Here is a 23,660-nt window from a genome sequence, read left to right on the forward strand (position 1 = left end):
CCACTTGTTTTTAGCTAATCTTCTGATCCTCACCCATCTGCTACCTCCACATAAGCACCCTTTTTCTCAGACTGTTTTGTGTCCTAGCCACCCTGAGCAAGGAACTGAAAGTGTGCCACTGTCTTTAACAAAGACAATCTCAGTGCTGCCTTGGTGCAGTGACAAGCAGTTCCTCTAAAACACAGAACTCCAAAACTCCTTGGCTTGGCCTTCTCGGCATCATGAACAAGCCTAGTCAGCATTTATTTTAACAAAATTCTGCTTTCTCTGGTCCACAATCACAGCTCGAAACAAAAGAGACAGGGGACCAAATTTTCCTTTCTTTTTCTTTCTCATTAAACCAAATAGGGCGGTGGAAGGCAAGCATGTGCTCTTTTTCTTCAGAGAGCTTTTGTGTCTCCTTTTCCATTTGGCTTTTCAAGCTGCCATTTTTTCCTCTACCTCTCTTACTTTGTCTTCAAAGTCCTTTTAGAGTGCCTTTCTGGCCTGAGACCAATTCATATTTTTCTTGGAAGCTTTGGATGTAGGAGCCCTGATGTTGCTATCCTCCCTCTTCTGAGGGTGCACCTCGATCTTCCTTGTCACTAAAGAAACTTTCTATGCTTCTCAACTTTCTGTGCTTGCTCATCTTGCCCGTTATTTATTTAAGTTTTAACTCCCTCTTACAGTGGGGCCCTACTTCCAAGCTACACTGTCCCAAGCTTCAGAGGGTCCTGGAAGTTTAAGGAAGGGCAGGTTTTTCATTTGCCTGGCCTGTTCTCTGGTCTGAATAGAACCTCAGACCAACTTGCTAATTAACCAGGCAGCAAAACTTTGTGTGCTATGGTTTTTAGCGCCAATGAGCCTGTGCTTCTCCCTGACCTGGGCCTCTGGTAACTCAATATTTCTTCCTGGTTCTCCACTGGGGTAGGACTACTGAATGCCCCCTTAGGGCCTAGAGACACCCCTGTATTCTCCCCCTGCCCTGCCCTCTGTCTGCCAACCATTCCGCCCTCTCACCCGACCGTAAGTTTAGTTCCAGAACACGTTGGCGCTGCAGCTGATTCAGAGGCCCAGGGGTAAGTTTCTCTGGTGCAGCCTGCTTGGGGCTGGATTGGTGTTGGCAGGATCACAGGGTTGGACTTCACTCCAAGCCCAGCACAGGGGCCCTCTCATGTCAAGCTTCTAAGCTGTCTTTGGTTGGAAAATAATCTCAGCCCATCTTTTTGTGGGTTCTGCTGCTCCGGAGGTTGTCTTATAGCTGAGAGTTTAATGCCTTTCCTCTGCCATCTTAACCCCATGTGCTCTTGGAGAGTTCCTTCCCTTCCCCCCACCTCCCCATCCTGGCTCCATGCAATTATCTATCTGAGCATTAAACTCAAATCTCTCTGTACATAGCCACATTTTGGGGAGGGCAGGAACAGGGCAGGAAAGGTTCTTTGTAGAATATGGGACTTGAGTTGTGTCCTGAAAGAAGAGGGAAATAATGTGACACAAAGGTAAAGGGGTAGTACATTTTAGGCATGGGAGATGGCCTTTGCAGAGGCACAGAGAGAAAAGCTGGAGTACTGTGGGTGAGGAAGAGAGGATAGCATGCCTCGATCAGAGTACCTGTCCCTTGGGGCTGGAAAGGTAGGTTGGGATCAGTTGTGAACAGTTAAAAGCTAAATAGTGTTTAATATTTTATCTTGGAGGTATGAATGGATGGTGTGGGAAGCCCCAGAAGTTACAGCTTTCCTCCGTCATCTTGGCTCTGCCCCTAATATTTTATCTTAGAAACAATGGGGGGGGGCAGCTAGGTGGCACAGTGGATAAAACCACTGGCCCTGGATTCAGAATGACCTGAACTCAAATCCAACCTCAGACACTTGACACTTACTAGCTGTGTGATTTCTGGACAAGTCACTTAACCCTCATTGCCCTACCAAAAAAAAAAAATTTAAAGAAAAAAAGTGAAAGAAGCAACAAGGAGCCACTGGAGTTGGTTGAGAAGAGGAACGGCATTCAGATCTTTGGGGAGATGAACCAAAATTCAGGAGAGAGACTCGGGCTGGTTACGTAAATATGAGATTCATCTGCACAGAGATGATAATGAAACCTATGAAAGCTGATGAGGTTACATAGCATAGAGAAAAGAAGAGGGCCTTCTTCAGAATCTCAGCAGAACATATTGGGAGTGTTCTGACAAAAAAAGAGGAGAACTAGGAGAAAAAGTCACAAACGTCTAGAAATGAGAGAATATCTAAGGAGGAGAGAGGGTAGTTAACTGAGATGCAGTAGATAATGTTGAGAAAAATGAGGACTGAGTAAGACCATCTGATTTAGCAATAAGAGATGATTACTGGCTTTGGAGAGAATAGTTTTAGTAGAGTGATGAGGTCTGAAGCCAGCTTACAAAGGTCACTGAATATGTTAATAGCATAGTGATCAATGATTACTTGAGACATTTGGATTATCGCATTTTACAAGGGAAGAGTACTTCATGAACATTATTTTGAGCTTCTCTTATTAGAAGAACAGAATTGTTTCAGGAGGCCATTTTCTTGTGGCAGGGTAAACACTCTTTTCCCATGTAATATTAAAGCCAGGGCCCAGTTTGGGTGATATCCACCTTAACTGAAAACTAGGACACTCAAAGCCAGAATTCTTCACTTTTCAATAATTTTTGAGTGCGTATGGGTGGGGCGGCAATATGAGGGTTAAGTGACTTGCCCAGGGTCACACAGCTAGTAAGTGTCAGTGTCTGAGACCAGATTTGAACTCAGGTCCTCCCGTATCCACAGCCAGTGCTTTATCCACTGCGCCACCTAGCTACCCCCACTTTTTAATAAATATCTTTTTTCTTTTATTTCGTTTCACTAAATAACATGTAAAAAACAATTAACATTTTTAAAAAGAAATTTGAGTTCCAAATTCTTTCCTTCCCTCCGTCCCTGCCCCAACCATTGAGAAGACAAGCAGTTTGATATGGTTTACAGATGTGCAGTCATGTAAAACATTAAATATATTTTAAATATCTCTTGGGGAACATCATGTTTTTTATTTTTCATTTGGGTTTGCTCTGTAGCTAATGAATCAAGAAGATCTAATTTCTTCTAATGTTTAAAATGGTAAAGAAAAAATAAATGGCCATTCTTTGACTAGTTGAGTGTATGTTAACCATTGCATATTGGCTAATTAAAGCTTAAAACATCTAAGAGGAATTTCTTAAAATAAAGTTTTACTGGAGCAGCTAGGTAGTGTAGTGGGTAAAGCACTGGCCCTGAATTCTGGAGGACCTGAGTTCAAATTCAAGTTCATCCTCAGATACTTGACACTTACTAGCAGTGTGACCCTGAACTCATTTCCAAAAACATCCATTTCCCAAATACAGGATGTGGGAAGCATGACTAGACTATAATTCATGCAAAAGAGATCTCATGGTTTTAGTGGACTAAAGATCAGTATGAGTCAGTAGGGTGCAATGACTGCGCAGAAACCACACACATTAACCAAAACACATTATTAGTCTGCTTTATGGTGGTGTCTAGAGGGTGGCTTGTGATGGTCCTGCTACATCTGCCCTTAATTAGACCACATCTAAAATAATGGTGGTTAAGTCTGAGGAGATTTAGAAGCGAATCCTCCAATGGAGGTGGCAAGGGTGGTGAGAGGTTTGGTTGAAGAAATTGGGAAGCTTAAATATGAAGACTTTGGGGATATGTAAACAGGATAACTCTTCGGTTTTTGGAGTGCTGCTGTCTGTTAAATAAAGCCTATATTCTGTTTGGGCCTGGAGAATAAAACTAGGACTAGTTGAGATAAGTTTAAGGCTAATGTAAGGAAAAACTTCCTAACAATTAAGCACTGGCTAAAAGTTGACTGAGTTGCTTCAGTGGAGTTGTTCAAATGGAGAACAGATGATCACTTCAGGGACATTAGTGAGAGGATTCCTATTTAGGCCTATGTTGGCATGGAAGACCTCGAGGTCTCTTGGAACTGTTTAGATTATGTAATTTTGTGCCTTCCCCCCATAGGGTTCAAAAAAATGCAAAATGGAATCAGATGGAAACTCAGGATTTGATGGAATGAGTGAAGATGAACTTCTGGCAGCTGTCTTAGAGATAAGTAAGAGAGAAGCCTCGATGTCTGTAACTAATGAAGATGATGAAAAGCCTACCAGCAGTCCAGATACGGGGTTTGCAGAGGATGATATGCAAGATATACCTGAAAATCTGGAATCTCTGGAGGCAGAAAAATCGAAAGCCCCCATAGAAGCTGGTAGGTTGAATAAAAATGAAGACATCTAATAGTAAAGATAACCCTTACAAAGCTAGTAAAGCTAGTAATTTGGGGGGGGGGGCAGGGTCACACAGCTAGTAAGTGTCAAGTGCCTGAGGCATAATTTGAACTCAGGTCCTTCTGAATCCAGGGCTGGTGCTTTATTCACTGTGCCAATTAGCTGCTCCCAACTAGTAATATTTTTAGTGGCAAACAGAAAGGCTTGTGTGAGAGGGGGGTGGATAATCACTTCTGAGGTATTTCCATCCTTTAAATGAACTTATTTTATTGAATTTTAAACTCTGTATACATGACTAAGGACTGAGGATTCATTGAAAAGTATCCCTCTTCCTGGGATATATGGCTAATTGATGGATATTTTTTTATGTCTTCTGTTTGGTCTCACTATCTACTTCTAAAATTTATGTAAGGTAAAGCTAGTAGATGGCCTCCATGTCCAGGGACCATTTCCTATCTTCCTATCTCTGCTCTTGAACTTGCTCCCTATTGGGAGTTTAAAGGATACCAGACAAGAATGTCCTAAATATTGGCTATACCCCCAGGTGTGTTCCATTAAGCTTTAAGCCTTAGTTTTGTCACCTACAAAATCAGGATGGTGCTTGTACCTAGCTCATTAGATTGGTTCAAGAATTTGGGACCATCTCCAGTTGTTCTCATGTATATCTTTCCACTGGACCCAGATGACTCTGGAAGAGAGTGAGGCTATTGACTTTGCACAGCCCTCCCTCACTTAAATCCAATTCACTGCAAGTCAAGACAGCACCTCCCTGATGCCAGTGGTCCTCTTGGAGAACAAAGGACGAACAACAATTAAATTATCCATAGGTTAATTGGTGGGGAGGAAAACTTTGTAACTTTGGCATTCAGAAATAATTCTCTCCCTTTTAATTAGAAAATAGTTTTATTATTAACTAGAAAACATTAAAGTAATTCTTTCCATATGTAAAAGTTAAAAAAATTGGTTACATAAAACCATAAATCTATTATAAGCAACTTGTGTCTTTAAAATATGTGTTGGGGGGGCAGAGCCAAGATGGTGGAGAAAAGTCAGTGACTCCCTTGGCTCTCCTTCTGTTCCCTTAAAAAGAACATTAAATCAAGCCTCTGGATGGATTCTGAAACTACAGAACCTGCAAAGAGCCAGAGAGACAGTCTTCCAACCAAAGATAATTTAGAAGACTTCAGGAAAGATCTGTCTCGGGCAAAAGGGAGGCTCAGGGCACTGCAGCACAGCGTGCAGGAGAGGGACGGGGCAAGTCAACAGGAAGCTGTGGGTCACAGTCAAGCAACTGAGGCCCCTGGATCCTGGCACAACAAGCTGGGGGTGCAGCAAAACAGTGGCGAAATCCACCTGCACCAGCCAAGAGGGCAGGTTGCCCGCTGGAGGACCACCCACAGGACAGGCGCAACCAGGCCTACTGATCCCAGCACTTGCTCACAGGAAGCCCAGGGCGGTGAGAAATCCACAAGCCATAGAGGCCTCAGTGTAGAAAGCCAGTGACACATCCCCTATACCCTAGCACAAGAAGCTTAAAACAAGGGCCCTGGTGCCCCCAGAGGAGACATCAATTTAAAAAAAAAAAAAAGCTGCAGTATGAATAAGAAACAAAAAAGAGCTCTCACCATTGAGAGCTTCTGTATCAACAGGGAAGAGGCAAACACAAAATCGGATGAGGGCAATACTCCCAAATTGCCTACATGTGAAGCCTCAAGAGGGAACAAAAAGCCTTCTTTGAAGAAGCTCAAAAAAGGATTTTAAAAATCAATTGAGGGGCAGCTAGGTTGCACAGTGGATAGAGCACCGGCCCTGGAGTCAGGAGTACCTGAGTTCAAATCCGGCCTCAGACACTTAACACTTACTAGCTGTGTGACCCTGGGCAAGTCACTTAACCCCAATTGCCTCACTAAAAAAAAAAAAAAATCAATTGAGAGAAATGAAAGCAACACAAGAAAATTATCAAAAAAGAATCAACAGGGGCAGCTAGATGGCGCAGTGGTTAAAGCACCAGCCCTGAATTCAGGAGTACCTGAGTTCAAATCCTGCCTCAGACACTTGACACTAGCTGTGTGACCCTGGGCAAGTCACTTAACCCCCATTGCCTGCAAAAAAAAAAAAAAAAGAATCAACAGCTTGGAAAAGGAAGCACAAAGATTGACTGAAGAAAACAATTCCTTAAGAAATTCATTTGGCCAAATGGGAAAAAAAGTGTATCATCTCACTGAAGAAAACAATGCCTTAAAAATTAAAACTGGACAGTTGGAAGGTAATAAATCCATGAGACACCAGTAATCAGTCAAGCAAAATCAAAAGAATGAAAAAATAGAAGAAAATGTGAAACACCTCATTGGAAAGACAACTGACCTGGAAAACAGATTCAGGAGAGACAATTTGAGAATCATTGGACTGCCTGAAAGCCATGATCAGAAAAAGAGTCTAGACACCATATTCCAGGAAATTATTAAGGAGAACTGCCCTTATATTATAGAATCAGAGGATAAAATCATCATTGAAAGAATCCACCGATCACCTCCTGAAAGAGACCCCAAAAGGAAAACTCCAAGGAATATTGTAGCCAAATTCCAGAATTATCAGGTGAAGGAGAAAATACTCCAAGCAGCCAGGAAGAAGCAATTTAAATAACATGGAGCCACAGTCAGGAATGCTCAGGACCTGACAGCCTTAACATTAAAGGATCACAAGGCTTGGAATATGATATTCTGGAAGGCAAAGGAGCTTGGATTGCAGCCAAGACTCTATTACCCAGCAAAAATGCGCATTCTCTTTCAGGGGAAAAGATGGACATTCAATGACAATGGGGACTTTCAAGGTTTCCTGATGAAAAGACCAGCTCTGAATAGAAAATTTGATCTTAACATACAAGATTCTAGAGAAGTCTAAAAGGGTAAACAGGGGGGAAAAAGTTACTCAATAAGGTTAAACTGTTTACATCCCTACACGGGAAGATAATACTTATAACTCTTGAGAACTATATATATATTTGGGCAGACAGAAGGATTATACACAGAGGGCATAAATATAAACTGTCTTTGATGTGATGATATAAAGAAAATTAAGGGGTGAAAAAGGGAGTTTGTGGGGAGAAGAGGAAAGGGGAGATGGAATGGGGTGAATTACATCATATGAAGAGGTGAAAAAACCTATTACAATAGAGGGAAAGTAGGGAGGAATGAACATTCTTTCAACCCTACTCTCACTAGATTTGATTCAAAGAGGGAATGACATATATGTTCATTTAGATAAAGAAACTTAGCTTATTCTTTAGGGAAGTAAAATGGTAATGGGAAAGGGGGGGGACTGATAGAAGGGAGGGCAAAAGCAAGGGAGAAAAGTGTAAAGAAAAGGGGGGTGTGATAAAAAAGGAGGGCAAATTCGGGGAGGCAGGGGTAAGAAGCAAAACATTGGTGAGGAGGAAAAGGGTGAAAGAAGGGGAAAAAGTACAAAGGGGGCAAATAGAAGGGAATAGACAGTAATAATAACTGAATGTGAATGGGATGAACTCTGCCATAAAATGGAAGTGAATTGCAGAGGGGATTAAAAACCAGAATCCTACAATATGCTGTTTACAGGAAACACATTTGAAGCAGAGAGTTATACACAGGATAAAGGTAAAAGGCTGGAGTAGAATATATTATGCTTCAGCTAAAGTAAAAAAAGCAGAGGTAGCAATCCTTATCTCAGACAAAGCAAAGGCAAAAATAGATCTAATTAAAAGAGATAAGGAAGGAAACTACATCTTGCTAAAAGGTGAATGAATGAAGTAATATCAATATTAAACATGTATGCGCCAAGTGGTATAGCATCCAAATTCTTAGAGAAGAAGCTAAATGAGTTACAAGAGGAAATAGACAGTAATACTATACTAGTGGGGGATCTGAATCTTCCCCTCTCAGAATGATAAATCTAGCCACAAAATAAACAAGAAATTGAAAGAGGTGAATAGAATACTAGAAAAGTTAGACAGGATAAAAGACTAGAGAAAATTGAATGGGGATAGAAAGGAATATACCTTTTTCTCAGCAGTGCATGGCACATTTTCAAAAATTCACCATATATTAGGGCACAAAAACATCATAGTCAAATGTAAAAAGGCAGAAATAGTAAATGCATCCTTCTCAGATCATGATGCAATAAAAATTGCATGTAATAAAGAACCATGGGAAGGTAGACTGAAAATCAATTGGAAACTAAATAATTTCATTCTAAAGAATGAGTGGATTGGGGCAGCTAGGGGGAGCAGTGGGTAGAGCACCGGCCCTGGAGTCAGGAGGACTTGAGTTCAAATTTGGCCTCAGACACTTAACACTTACTAGCTGTGTGACCCTGGGGAAGTCACTTAACCCCAATTGCCTCACCAAAAATAAATAAATATTAAATTTATTTTAATTTAAAAAAAAGAATGAGTGGGTCAGACAACAATGGGGGGCAGCTAGGTGGCACAATGGATAGAGCACTGGCCCTGGAGTCAGGAGGACCTGAGTTCAAATCCGACCTCAGACACTTAACACTTACTAGCTGTGTGACCCTGGGCAAGTCACTTAACCCCAATTGGCTCACTAAAAAAAAAAAAAAAAAAAAACTCAACAAATCATAGAAACAGTCAATAACTATATCCAAGAGAATGACAATAATGAGACAACATGCCAAAATCTATGGGATGTAGCCAAAACAATGCTTGGGGAAATTTTATAGCTCTAACTGCTTGTATGAATAAAAAAGAGAGGAGATCAATGAATTGGGCATACAACTTAAAAAGCTAAAAAAAAAGAACAAATTGGAAATCTCCAATTAAAAACTAAATTAAAAATCCTGAAAAAGGAGAAATTAATAAAATTGAAAGCAAGAAAACTATAGAATTAATCAATAAAACTAGGAGCTGGTTTTATGAAAAAAAAATCAATAAAATAGACAAACCATTGGTTAATTTGATTTAAAAAAAAAAGAAAACCAAATTACCAGTATCAAAAATGAAAGGGGTGATTTTACCATCAATGAAGTGGAAATTAAAGCAATAATTAGGAACTATTTTGCCCAATTATATGCCAGTAAATTTGACAATCTAAATGAAATGGATAGATACTTTAAAAATACAAACTGCCCGGGTTAACGGAAGAGGAAATAAAATCCTTAAATAAGCACATATTAGAAAAAGAAATTGAACAAGCCATTAATGAACTCCCTAAGAAAAAATCCCCAGGGCCAGATGGGTTTACAGGTGAATTCTACCAAACATTTAAAGAGCAATTAATTCCAATATTATACAAATTATTTGGAAAAATAAGAGAAGAAAGAGTTCTACCAAATTTGTTTTATGATACAAATATGGTGGTGTTAAGGGCTAAAATTTCTAGCTAGTCTGTCTAAAATATCTGAGTGGTCGCCAATAAATTATAAGCTTTAGCAAGAGTTAGACTTTTAAGCATTTATTAAGGAGAATGAGAACTTGGTAAACAGAGAAAGCCCTACATTCATCTATCTATTAAAGGGAGAGCACATTTCTAGCTCCACTCTCAGCCAGAGTCCCCAGGAAAAGAGAGTCAGAGCACCTGGCTCCCCCTTCTTCCTTCCACCAGCAAACGTCACTTCCTGACGCCAAAGAAAAGACGCATGGTCTTGCCCTCAGAGACATTCACCTCATGGCACAGCTTTTCTACAGTAAGTCTTCAGCAGGTGGCGTCATTCCAATTGTTAAAGTGGTGATACCAAAACCAGGCAGAGCAAAAACAGAGAAAGAAAATTACAGACCAATTTCCCTAATGAATATTGATGCTAAAATCTTAAATAAGATATTAGCAAGGATATTACAGCAAGTGGTCACCAGGATAATACACTATGACCAGGTGGGATTTATACCAGGAATGCTGGGCTGGTTCAACATTAGGAAAACTATTAACATAATCAACCACATCAATAAGAAAACTAACCAAAATCATATGATTATTTCAATAGATGCAGAGAAAGCTTTTGACAAAATACAGCACCCATTCCTAATAAAAACACTAGAGAGCTTAGGAATAGGTGGAGCTTTCCTTAAAATAATAAGTAGTATCTACCTAAAACCATCAGCAAGCATTATATGTAATGGGGATAAGTGAGAGGCCTTCCCAATAAGATCAGGGGTGAAACAGGGATGTTCACTATCACCTCTGTTATTTAATATTGTACTAGAAATGTTAGCTTTAGCAATCAGAAGAAAAAGGAATTAAAGGAATTAGTATAGGCAAGGAGAAAACAAAACTATCACTCTTTGCAGATGATATGATGGTATACTTAGGGAATCCTAGAGAATCAACTCAAAAATTACTTGAAACAATTCACAATTTTAGCAAAGTAGCAGGATATAAAATAAGTCCACATAAATCATCAGCATTTATATACATGATCAATAATGTCCAGCAGCAAGAGCTAGAAAGAGAAATTCCATTTAAAGTAATGGTAGAGGGGGCAGCTAGGTGGCACAGTGGATAAAGCACTGGCCTTGGATTCAGGAGGACCCGAGTTCAAATCCAGCCTCAGACACTTGACACTTAACTAGCTATGTGACCCTGGGCAAGTCACTTAACCCTCATTGCCCTGCAAAAACAAGCAAAACAAAACAAAAAAATAAAGTAATGGTAGATAATATAGAATACTTTCCAAGACAAACCCAGGAACTCTATGAACACAATTACCAAACCCTTTTCACACAAATCAAATCAGATCTAAAAAATTGGAAAGATATCAATTGCTTATGGATAGGCTGAGCTAATATAATAAAAATGACAATTCTTCCTAAATTTACTTATTCAGTGCCATACCAGACTACCTAAAAATTATTTTATAGAGCTAGAAAAAATCATAACAAAATTCATCTGGAAAAACAAAAAGTCAAGAATATCAAGGGAAATAATGAAAAAAAAAATGGGTAGGAAGGAGGGTTAGCTGTACCAAATCTGGAGCTTTACTATAAAGCGGCAGTTATCAAAACTATCTGGTACTGGCTAAGAAATAGAGTGGAGGATCAATGGAATAGGCTAGGCACAGGAGACACAGCAGTAAATGACATTAGTAATGTACTGTTTGATAAACCTAAAGACTCCAGCTTCTGGGATAGGAAATCAGTATTTGACAAAAACTTCTGGGAAAACTGGATGATAGTATGGCAGAAATTAGGCATAGACCAACATCTTACACCTTATACTAAAATAAGGTCAAAATGGGAACATGATTTAGACATAAGAAGTGATACCATAGGTAAATTAGGAGAAGAAGGAATAGTCTACCTTTCAGATCTTTGGAAAGGAGAACAATTTATGATCGAACAAGAGACAGGGAATATTATGAAATGCAAAATGGATGATTTTGACTACATTAAGTTAAAAAGGTTTTGTATAGACAGAAGCAATGTATCCAAAATTAGAAGGGATGCAGAAACCTGGGAAACAATTTTTATGGCCAGTACTTCTGATAAAGGTCTCATCTCTAAAATATATAGGGAACTAAATCAAATTTATAAGAATCTAAGTCATTCCCCAATTAAGAAATGGTCAAAGGATATGAACAGGCAGGTTTCTGATTAATAAATCAAAGCTATCTATTCCCATATGAAAAAATGCTCTAAATCACTATTGATTAGAGAGATGCAAATTAAAACAACTCTGAGGTACCACCTGACACCTATCAAATTGGCTAATATGACAAAAAAGGAAAATAATAAATGTTGGAGAAGCTGTGGGAAAACTGGAACACTAATCCATTGTTGGTGGAGCTGTGAACTGATCCAACCATTCTGGAGAGCAATTTGGAATTATGCCCAAAGGGAGATAAAGCTGTGCATACCCTTTGACCCAGCAATACCACTTTTGGGTCTTTTTCCCAAAGAGATCATAAAAAAGGGGAAAGGATCTACATGTACAAAAATATTTATAGCTGCTCTTTTTGTGGTGGCAAGGAATTGGAAGTTGAGGGGTTGCCCATCAATTGGGGAATGGCTGAACAAGTTGTGGTATATGAATGTAATGGAATACTATTGTGCTGTAAGAAACGATGAGCAGGAGGAGTTCAGAGAAACGTGGAAGGACTTGCATGAACTGATGATGAGTAAGATGAGCAGAACCAGAAGAACATTGTACACAGTATCATCAACATTGTGTGTTGATCAACTGTGATAGACTAGATTCTTCTCACCAATGCAACGGTACAGGAGAGTTCCAGGGGACTCATGATGGAAGGGGATCTCCACATCCAGAAAAAAAAAAAAAAAGGAACTGTGGAATATGGATGCTGATTGAACCATACTATTTCTTTTATTTTGGGGGCTGTTGTTTTTCTATTGAGGTTTATCCTTATTGCTCTGATTCTTATGACTAATGCAGAAATATATTTAATGTTATTTTTAATATATATAGCCCATATCTGATTACCTGCTGCCTAGGGAAGTGGGGAGGGAGAAAAATTGGAAATTGGAAATCTTATATAAACAAATGTTGAAAACTATCTTTACATGGAACTGGAAAAAAATAAAATACTTTTATAAAAAAAAAATATGTATTAAATTCAAGTGGTGGTAACCAGCACTACTCTGCTTGTCCGTCTCAACCTGAACTTGCTTCTGCTGTCTTAGGAATTTTAAAACGTTTTAATTTTTTTTCAAATGGCAAAAATCTACCCTCTCTCACTCCCCTGCCATTTGAGAATGAAAGAAAAAATAGAATCCTTGTTACAAAAATATCGAGTTAAAACAAACTTCAAACTGGGAGACCAGAAAATGTGTCCTCCTGCTCTTGGAGTCCATCTCTATCAGGTGGTAGGTATCATATTTCATCATCATTGTTGTTGTTCGGTTGTGTCTGACACATCATTATCCCATGGACCTTAGCACACCAGCCTCTTCTGTCCTCTACTATCTCTCAGTGTCTGAGTTCCTTTTTGTTGTTTTTATGCCACTTTCCATCTCATCCTATGCCATTTCCTTGTCCTTTTGCTTTCAATCTTTCCCAACATTGGGGGCTTTTCCAGTGAGTCCTATCTTCTCATTATTTGTCCAGAGTATTTAAGCTTTAGCTTCAGTATTTGACCTTCTAGTGAATAATCTGAATTAATTTCTTTAGATATTGACTGGTTTGATCTCCTTGCTGTCTGAGGGACTCTCAAAAGTTTTCTCCAGCACTACAAAGGTGTCAGTTCTGTGGTGCTCAGCTTTCTTTATAATCCAGCTCTCACAGCCGTACATTACTATTGGAAAAACCATAGGGGCAGCTAGGTGGTGCAGTGGATAAAGCACCAGCCCTGGATTCGGGAGGACCTGAGTTCAAATTTGGACTCAGACACTTAACACTTACTAACTGTAGGACCTTGGGCAAGTCACTTAACCCTCATTTCCCTGCCAACCCCCCCCCCAAAAAAAAACACGACAAAAAACAAAACCATAGCTTTGACTGTTATGGATCTTTGTCTGCAAGGTGATTGATGTCTTTGCTTTTTAGTATGCTATCCAGCTTTGCCAGAGCTTTCCTTTCAAGGAGCAAATGTCTTAGTTTCATGGCTGCAGTTGCTGTCTACCATCTTTGAACCCAGGAATAGAAATCTGGCACTGCTTCCATTTCTTCTCCCTGTATTTGCCAGGAAGTGATAGGGCGGCCTAATGCTAAGATCTTAGTGAGTTTTTTTTTTATGTTAAGTTTCAAGCTAGCTTTTATACTCTCTTCCTTTACCCTCATCAAGAGTCTTCTTAATTCTTCACTCTCTGCCATCAGAGTAGTATCATCTGCATATTTTCGATTGTCGATTATTTCTCCCAGCAACCTTAATTCCGGCCTTTGATTCATCCAGCCTGGCATTTACCATGATGTACTCTGCATATCAGCTAAATAAGGTGACAACATGGTCTTCTTGTACTCCTTTTCCAATTTTAAACCAATCAATTGTTCCACGTTTAGTTCCAAATGTTGCTTCTTGGCCCGCATACAGGTTCCTCAAGAGACAAATAAGATGATTTGATACTCCCATCTCTTTGAGGAATTTCCACATTTTGCTGTGATCTACACAGTCATAGTCTTCAGTGTAGTCAATGGATCAAAAGTAGATGTTTTTCTGGAACTCTCTTGCTTTCTCTTGCCCAAGGTTATGTTTAAGATTCTTCAGGGGGCAACTAGGTGGCGCAGTGGATAAAGCACCGGCCCTGGATTCAGGAGAATGTGAGTTCAAATCTGGCCTCAGCCACTTAACACTTAATAGCTGTGTGACCCTGGGCAAGTCACTTAATCCCCATTGCCCCATCAAAAACCAAAACAAAACAAAACATAACCTTGCTGGCATTTGAAATGTGTGTAATTGGTGATTTGAATATTCCTTGGCCTTGGCCTTTTTTTTTTTTTTTTTTTTTTGGCAGGGTAGTGAGGGTTAAGTGACTTGCCCAGGGTCACACAGCTAGCAAGTGTCATGTGTCTGCACCCAGATTTGAACTCAGGTCCTCCTGAATCCAGGGCTGGTTCTCTATCCACTGCACCACCTAGCTGCCCCTGGCCTTGTCCTTTTTTAGGATTGGGACATAAACTGATCTTTTCCAATCTAGTAGCCACTTTTAAGTTTTCCAAATTTGCTGACAAATTTAAGTGCAGCACTTTAACAGCATCATCTTTTAGGATTTTAGATAGCTCAGCTGAAATTCTATCACCTCTACTAGCCTTGTTGTTAGCAATGGTTCGTAAGGCCACTTGACTTCATTCTCCAGAATGTCTGGTTCTAAATCAGGAACTACACCATTGTGGCTTTTGGTAATGTCGAGATCTTTCTTTTATAGTTCTTTTGTGTATTCATCTGTCTCTTCGGTTTTAACTAAGTCTCTAGCATTTTTGTCTTTTATCATATCCTTTTTTTGGGGGGTGGGGGAAGGCAATTAGGGTTAAATGACTCACCCAGGGTCACACAGCTAGTGTTAAGTGTCTGAGGCCAGATTTGAACTCAGGTCCTCCTGAATCCAGGGCCAGTGCTCTATCCACTGCACCACCTAGCTGCTCCTATCATGTCCATTTTTACATGAAACATTTCCTTGATAGCTCTGATTTTCTTGAAGAGATCTCTTGTCTTTCCCATTCTGTTGTTTTCTTCTATTTATTTCCATTGCTCCTTTAAGGAAACCTTATCAGGGGCAGCTAGGTGGTACAGTGGATAGAGCACTGGCCCTGGATTCAGGAGGACCTGAGTTCAAATTCGGATTCAGACACTTGACACTTACTAGCCGTGTGACCCTGGGCGAGTCACTTAACCCCAATTGCCCCACAAAAAAAAAGAAAACCTTATTTCTCCTTGCTATTCTCTGGAATTCTGCATTCTGCTGGGTGACATCTTTCTCATTCTCCCTTACCTTTCACATTCCTTCTTTTCAGCTATTTGTAAAGCCTTATCAGACAGCCATTTTACTTTCTTGCTCTTTTTCTTTGGTATGTTTTTCGTTGCTGCCTCCTCAACAATTTTGTGAGCCTCTGTCCATAGTTCATCAAGCACCCTATCTACCAGATCTGATCTCTTAAATCTATTAATCACTTCCATATTCATAAGGGATGTTACTTTAGGTCATATGTATATGGTCTGATGTTTTCCCTACTTTGTTCAGTTTAAATCTGAATTTTGCAATAAGAAGCAAGTTTCATCATTGGTCCTCAGGAATTATGATTGGTTATTATACTGATCAGAATTCCTAGTTCTTTCAAAGTTGTTTGTCTTTATTATAGTGGTGTCATTGTGTAAATTGTTCTTTTATGTTCACTTTGTTGTGGCAGTTCTCACAAGTCTTATAGGTTTCCACAAAAGCATTCCCTTAATCATTACCCGTAGCACAGTAGTATTCCATCACATTAATAAGTCACAGCTTTCTATGACATTCCCCTATTTGTAGATATTCAGATTCCCATCCTTTGCCACCTCAAAAAGCTATTTAAGGATGCAAATTGTTAAGTGGATAACTATTCCCCTAATTTTTCTGTTTATCTAAATTTAAATTTTTTTATATCCTCGTTTTGATTCAGCAAGGTTGGGAAATAGCACATGCTTGCTGAGGAGAATAACCGCTTTATTTTTAAATTGTATATAATCAATAGAAAATTAAACATTCAATATAAGGAATAAAATCTTGCATAAATACTAATGACATACATTTTTATAGAATTGCAAAGAAAAGATTATCTGTGCCCCCTTCCATCTTGGTCTGAAGTTTTATTGCCCTTGGCTTAGTTTTCTTTGTTATATAGTTGTAGTCAGTGTGTATCCTGTCCTGATTATAAAAGAATTATTTTATATGTTAATTTTTACTCTCAACATTACCTCCCAAGCAACTCAATCTTTTCATCATTTGTCTTGGTTAGCCTCTTTCAATATAAAGTACACTTATTTGATGGGATTACCTTAACTGTCTTCTGAGATCTTCCTGTTGAACAGAAGTATGGAGAATGTTCTTTGTCCCCTTATCCTCTTGCAGATCTTGTCAGACTTGAATTTTTCTTTTCTTCCTAATGATGAACTGTTGAAGCTAGAGAAAATCATGAAACCTTGCTGATGGAATTGACAAAAAATTTATTATATGTAATTTCATCTGGGCCCTCAGTGCTGCTGGGCAATCTTTCTGTACTTGTCTTATCAATTTACTACCCCGCTCTTCAGGGTGGCTCTTCCAAACCTTTTCATTCCTCCTCAAACCTGTCATGGCTCCTCCTGCCTCCACCCTCTCAGCTTAGAAACTTGCCACATCTTTTACTGAAAAAATGAAAGCCATTTGCTGAGAGCTCCTTCTTCTCCCATCTTTCTCATCTCACATCACCCAGATACTTCCTACTGCTCTCTCCTCCTCTATCCCTGTCTCACATGATAGGGCTCTGTCCTAGACCTTCTTCCCTTCTTTTATACTATTGCATTGGATGGTCTTACCAATTTTCATAGATTCATTTATCCTCTCAATGGAGATGATCCTTCAGCCCTAATCTCTCTCCCAACCTTCCAGACTCATATCTCCAAATGCCTCTTGAATATCTCAAATGATATCCTGTAGACATCTTAAACTCAGTATATCCAAAATTCCCCCCAAACCCTTCTCTCAGTGTCATTTTCCTGGTCATCAAGCTTTGCATCCTTTGTTGTCACTCTCATGTCCCATATCCAGCCTTTTTTCAAGGCCTGTCAGTTTTCCTTCATAATATCTTATGTACATGTTCCCTTCTCTTGATGCCACCACCACGTATGAACCTCCCCACTCCACATCGGGACAATCACAAAAGCCTTTTCGTTGGTTACCTTGCCTTAATTCTCTCTCTACTCTATCCTCCTTTTACCTGTCAAATTAATCTTCCCAGAGTGCAGGTCTGACCGTATCACCCCTCTACACACATGCACATTAAATAAACTCCATGGGCTCCCTGTTAGCTCCAGCTTCAAATAGGAAATCCTCTGTTTGGCATTCAAAGCCTATCACAGCCTGCCGGCCCGTGCCCCCCCCCCCCCCCCCCCCCCCCGCCTTTTCCAGGCTTTTTACATCTTATGCCTCTCTTTCCGTGCATACTCCAGTCTAGTGACACTGGCCTCCTTATTCTAGCACAGGACTCTCTCCATCTATTGACTACATTTTTATTAGCTGTACCCTGTACCTGGAATTTTTTCCACCTGCTGACTTCCCTCCAAATTATCCTGTATAAATGTTTGTACATAGTAGTTTGCATTTTGTCTCTTTCCATTAGACTGTGAGCTCCTTGAGAGCAGGGACTGTCTTTAGCCTTTCTTTGTAGCCCCAGTACTTAGCACAGTGCCTGATAAATAGTGGGTGCTTTATAAATGCTTTTTGACTAACTAAGCAACAATAAATTTACATTCTTTTGGTAACATTAAAGCACTGTGACCAGATGGATAAAATATAGGACTAAGGAAGGGGCTTCTAATAGCTTCTCTTCTCTCTTCTCCATGCCCTTACAGTTCAACTCATTGTCTGATCTGCAGTAAAAGAGGACCCAGAGTAAGCCTGGCCAACCAAGTCTTCTCAAGACCCACACTAATGCACTTTCTATTCTTCTGTCCTGTATACAGCATAAGTCTGCCATCCTTGGAAACCAATTCTGTATTCTTCCAGATAATCAGACAAACTCTGAATCTGCCACAAATAAAAGATAAATTGCTTTTAAGAAGAAAAGTCAATGGCCATTGATATAGTTCTTATCCATCATCTGGTACATTCTTAGAAAGCTGAAGTCTCTTGTTATCATCCCTATGGTTTCCTGTCCAATGAGGGTTAGGCAGAGCAGAGACTCATTCATCCCTTCGATTCAGTAAACATTTATTGGGCTCCTGCTGTGCCAGGTACTGCATAAAATGCTGGGGATACAAAAAAGGCCAAAGACAGCCCTGCCCCTTGGGACCTTGCCATTGAAGGGAAGACAACAGATACACAGACAGACACAGAGTGACCCATGCGTTTTCTGTTCAGTTTCTGCAAGTGAGAGCTGACTGAGACTGGGCCTTTTATGTGGTAAAACAGAAGGATGGCGCTGTTTGACCCCAAGTTGTTGTTTTGTAAAATAGCATTTTTAGCCTTCCTTAAGAAAAGCTTCCAAGTAAAAATACTCAGACGGCAAGGACAGCAGGTGTCCCCATGGCCATGGGTCTTTAGTTGTGCCGCAAAGTTTTCAACAAGCAAACAAAACAAAAAACAAACCAGAAATCTTTAATTGTGCTCTTTTGCTCCCTCAGGTCCTACCAGTTTCACTGAGATAACGAAAGATTTTGATGAGAATAAAGAAAACAAAACTCCAGAAGGGTCTCAGGGGGAAGTCGACTGGCTCCAACAGTATGATATGGAGCGAGAGAGAGAGGAAGAAGAACTCCAGCAGGCCCTAGCTCAGAGCCTCCAGGAGCAAGTAAGAGCGGCCCAATCAACTCCCTTCTCTCTGCCATCCTGTCAAATAGTGCTTGGCAATGTTTTACTAAAACATTTTTAATGTGATGCATTTGTCAGAAACATTAATATTTCCTAAATGTATATGCTACACACTCGCCATGCTCTTGATTCTATTTATCTTTTTGTCATGTGATAGTTTAGGAAACGCTTCTACAACATGAAATGGCAGAGCCTTGCTCAGGGTCACAGTGCCATTCTATCAGGAATGGGATTTAGATCAGCTTTTCCTAATTCTGTGACTGGCAGGATCTATCTAGGGCTCAGCTAAGGTTTGTGTATTTCCAATTACTAGGTATAGCAATCTTTCCAAATGTCAATTAGAAGACAATTTTATTTTTCTATTCTAGTGTCCTCTCTTTTAAACAACTGCCCTTTTTTTAAAGCAATTGGGTCTGTCGTGTTTTATATTTGTTAGCTAATGCTGTTTTTTGTTGTTGGTGGTGTGTGTGTGTGTGTGTGTGTGTGTGTGTGTGTGTGTGTGTGTGTGTGAGAGAGAGAGAGAGACAGACAGACAGACACAATTGGGGTTAAGTGACTTGCCCAGGGTCACATAGCTAGTACGTGTCAAGTGACTGAAATTACCTGGAATCATTTAAGTTTTCAGAATACATTTACAGTATTGTTGTTTGCATTAATCCTAAGTAATTAAATTCAGGAATCTAATTTCCTTACATCATTGAATGGGTTTACAAGTGTTTTCACAGTAATGTAATGTATGTGGCAGTCTTTTCAGCAAAAGTAATTATGTATCTTAATAAGTTAATAATAGCTTGTATTTATATATTACTTTGTAGTTTCTTCAACAAGGTATGAATTTGAGAGATATTCTTACCTTCTACAACAGGAAGCTATCTTTCAGTAGTTATTTCATCACTAGTACAATTTTTTAAAAAATTTTGATGTTAAGATTTTTTTTAAAGCTGCTTCAGTTAAGTTTACCAGACCTTTCCCAGATATAATGAAAGGAATACCTTTTCTTAGATGAAGCATCTTCTGTTTGGCATCCTTGTTTCACTGCATTGATTAAAAATTCTGTGTCTCTACCTTTATGGTTTTAGAACAGATTTGATGTACTCAAATGGTCTTTTATTTTAAAAGCATTTGATATCTTTCACAGATCAGTTAATGAAAAAAGAATTTAATCATCCCTTTTGTTTTTTAAAATAATATTTTTTACCCAATTATAAGTAAAAACAATTGTTAACTGTGAGAAAAAAATGGGTTTGGGGACACCCAGAGGATAGTATTGAGATTGATTGGATTGACTTTGCTGATTGACTCATTAGGAGTTAACTTGATTGGAACCACACCTACCCGAAGGCCTTGCCCTCAATGGGTATGCTCTCTGAACTCTGACCTCAGCACGGTCTACTCATGGACCACCTTCAAGTCCAGTGAACCAATGGATTTGGGTGGTGCTAGCCAATTAACTTTGAGCACTGTGGAAGGGCTGCTGCCTCTCCTCTGGACAAAGAGGAAGCTTACACAATCATACAGGCTCTCTGATGTGCTCGTGGTGGCTAGATAGGCTTCTTAACTTTCTGAGCCAAGTGTTCTCTCTTTACTAATATTTGGTATGCTTTAATAAATGCTTAATGCCCCAAAACTGGTGCTAAAGCTTCTAATTTATAAGTAAAAAATATATTAGAAGGGGCAGCTAGGTGGCGTAGTGGATAAAGCACCGGCCCTGGATTCAGGAGTACCTGAGTTCAAATCCGGCCTCAGACACTTGACACTTACTAACTGTGTGACCCTGGGCAAGTCACTTAACCCCCATTGCCCCGCAAAAAAATATATATATATTAGAAACCCCAGCTAATTTTCCCTAAACTTGGGACAGAAATAAGGTGACCACATATAATTTTACACGCCACATCACATAAGGGTTTTTTTTTTTTTTATGTTTTGAGTTCTGGTTCTATTCTTCCCTTCCTCTCCTCTTCCTTCCTTGAGACAGTAAGCAATCTGATATAGGTTTTACATGTACAATCATGTAAAACATTTCCATATTAATTATTTTGTGAAAGAAAACTCAAACCAAAAGAAAAGAAGGGAAGAAAGTGAAAAATAGTATGCTTCAGTTTGTATTCAGTTCTTTCTCTGGAGATTAATAGCATTTTTCATCATAAATCCTTTGGGATTGTCTTGGATTATAGTATTGCTGAGAATAGCTAAGTCATTCACAGTTGTTCATCATACAGTATTGTTTTTATTATGTACAATATTCTCCTAGTTAAGCTTACTTCATTCTGTATCAGTTTGATGAAGTTTTTCCGGGTTTTTCTGAAATCATACCGCTCATCATTTCTTGTAGCACAGTAATCTTCCATTACAGTCATATACAACTTGTTCAGTCATTTCCCCAGTTGATGAACGTCATCATAATTTCTTATTCTTTGCTGCCACAAATCCCTTTTCCTTTAAATAGCTTATTTTGGTCACTAACCAGAGTGTGATATTGAAAGTTAAAATGCTTTAACAAAGAAAAGCATCTTTTCTGCTGCTTTAAGTAAATAAATTGTGTAATAGCTCTGCTGGTTTAAGATCTTTAAACAAATTTCCAGGATCTCAATCTTAGGTTTAAGAGGGTAAAAGACAACTTTAATTTTGTTTTGATTGTCTCTCTTGCCTCAAATATTGACTCATTTGTGTAATACTTCACATTTTCTTTCCTTTTTATCATTAACTATTCATTTAGCAAGGCTTATAAGATACATGTTTGATACAACAATAAAGTGAAACAGGTATTTGTTGATCTACTGTGTGGGGAACACTGCTGGCTGTTGGGGAGGTACAAGTTTAGACTAGACACTCCTCCTGCCCTCTAATAATTTATAGTCCAGTTGGGGGGAGGGGAATGTGAAACACTTAACATGTACATTATCGTTACACCATAAATGTGTCAGAAAGTTGTTGTGTAATCTGTTTGGACAGTTGTGACTTACCAGCAGAGGGATCATGGAAGTGTTTGTGGATCAGTCTTTCAGAATTTATCATTTTTACAATGTTGATGTTACAGTCTAAGTCTGTCTGGTTCTTCTTATTTCTGCATCAGTTCTTATGCCTTATTCTTTTTTTTTTTTAAATTAATAAAGTATTTTATTTTTTTCCGTTACATGTAAAGATAGTTCTCAACCTTTGTTTATACAAGCTTTGCAATTTCAGATTTTTCTCCCTCCCCCCTCCCCTAGACAGCAGGTAATCTGATAGGTTATATATATATACATATACACACACACACACACACACACACACACACACACACACACACATAATGCCTAATTTCTGCATTAGTCGTGTTATAAGAGAAAAAAAATCAGAGCAATGATGAAAAACCTCAAAATAGAAAAAAAAAACAACAGCATCAAAAACAAAAGAAATAGTATGGTTCATTTAGCATCTATACTCCGCAGTTCTTTTTTTTTTTCCTGGATTTGGAGATCCTCTTCTATCATGAGTTCCCTGGAACTCTTCTGTGCCATTGCATTGGTGAGAAGAATATAGTCCATCACAGTAGGTCAACACTCAATGTTGATGTTACTGTGTACAATGTTCTTCTAGTTCTGCTCATCTCACTCATCATCAGCCCACTCAAGACCCTCCAGGTTTCTCTGAACTCCTGCTCATCGTTTCTTACAGCACAATAGTATTCCATTGTATTCATATACCACAACTTGTCCAGCCATTCCCCAATTGATGGGCAACCCCTCAACTTCCAATTCTTTGCCACCACAAAAAGAGCAGCTATAAATATTTTTGTACATGTGGGTCTCTTTCCCCCTTCCATGATCTCTTTGAGAAAAAGACCCAAAAGTGGTATTGCTGGGTCAAAGGGTATGCACAGCTTTATCTCCCTTTGGGCATAATTCCAAATTGCTCTCCAGAATGGTTGGATCAGTTCACAGCTCCACCAACAATGGATTAGTGTTCTAGTTTTCCCACAGCTTCTCCAACATTTATTATTTTCCTTTTTTGTCATTTTAGCCAATCTGACAGGTGTCAGGTGGTACCTCGGAGTTGTTTTTATTTGCATCTCTCTAATCATTAGAGATTTAGAGCATTTTTTCATATGGGAATAGATAGCTTTGGTTTCTTCATCAGAAAACTGCCTGATCATATCCTTTGACCATTTCTCAATTGGGGAATGACTTGGGTTCTTATAAATTTGATTTAGTTCCCTATATATTTTATTTTATTTTATTTATTTTATTTTTTTAGTGAGGCAATTGGGGTTAAGTGACTTGCCCAGGGTCACACAGCTAGTAAGTGTTAAGTGTCTGAGGCCGGATTTGAACCCAGGTACTCCTGACTCCAGGGCCGGTGCTCTATCCACTGTGCCACCTAGCTGCCCCTAGTTCCCTATATATTTTAGAGATGAGGCCTTTATCAGAAGTACTGGCCTCAAAAATTGTTTCCCAGCTTTCTGCCTCCCTTCTAATTTTGAATGCATTGCTTCTGTTTGTACAA

At 39.2% G+C, this 23,660-nt stretch overlaps 1 protein-coding gene across 6 annotated transcripts in view; it reads left to right on the forward strand.

Annotated features, from left to right (window-relative positions):
• The window catches only part of USP37 (ubiquitin specific peptidase 37), an 82,598-nt gene that overhangs the window by 48,297 nt on the left and 10,641 nt on the right, over positions 1-23,660 (forward strand). For all 6 annotated transcript variants that reach the window (XM_043997025.1, XM_043997028.1, XM_043997024.1 and 3 more), the window contains 2 exons: positions 3,996-4,239; positions 18,986-19,152. In XM_043997025.1, the coding sequence (XP_043852960.1) occupies positions 3,996-4,239; positions 18,986-19,152 (411 nt within the window). The remainder of the gene's footprint in view (positions 1-3,995; positions 4,240-18,985; positions 19,153-23,660) is intronic.

The sequence above is a fragment of the Dromiciops gliroides genome, chromosome 3, assembly GCF_019393635.1.
Source record: "Dromiciops gliroides isolate mDroGli1 chromosome 3, mDroGli1.pri, whole genome shotgun sequence".
Lineage (NCBI taxonomy): Eukaryota > Metazoa > Chordata > Mammalia > Microbiotheria > Microbiotheriidae > Dromiciops > Dromiciops gliroides.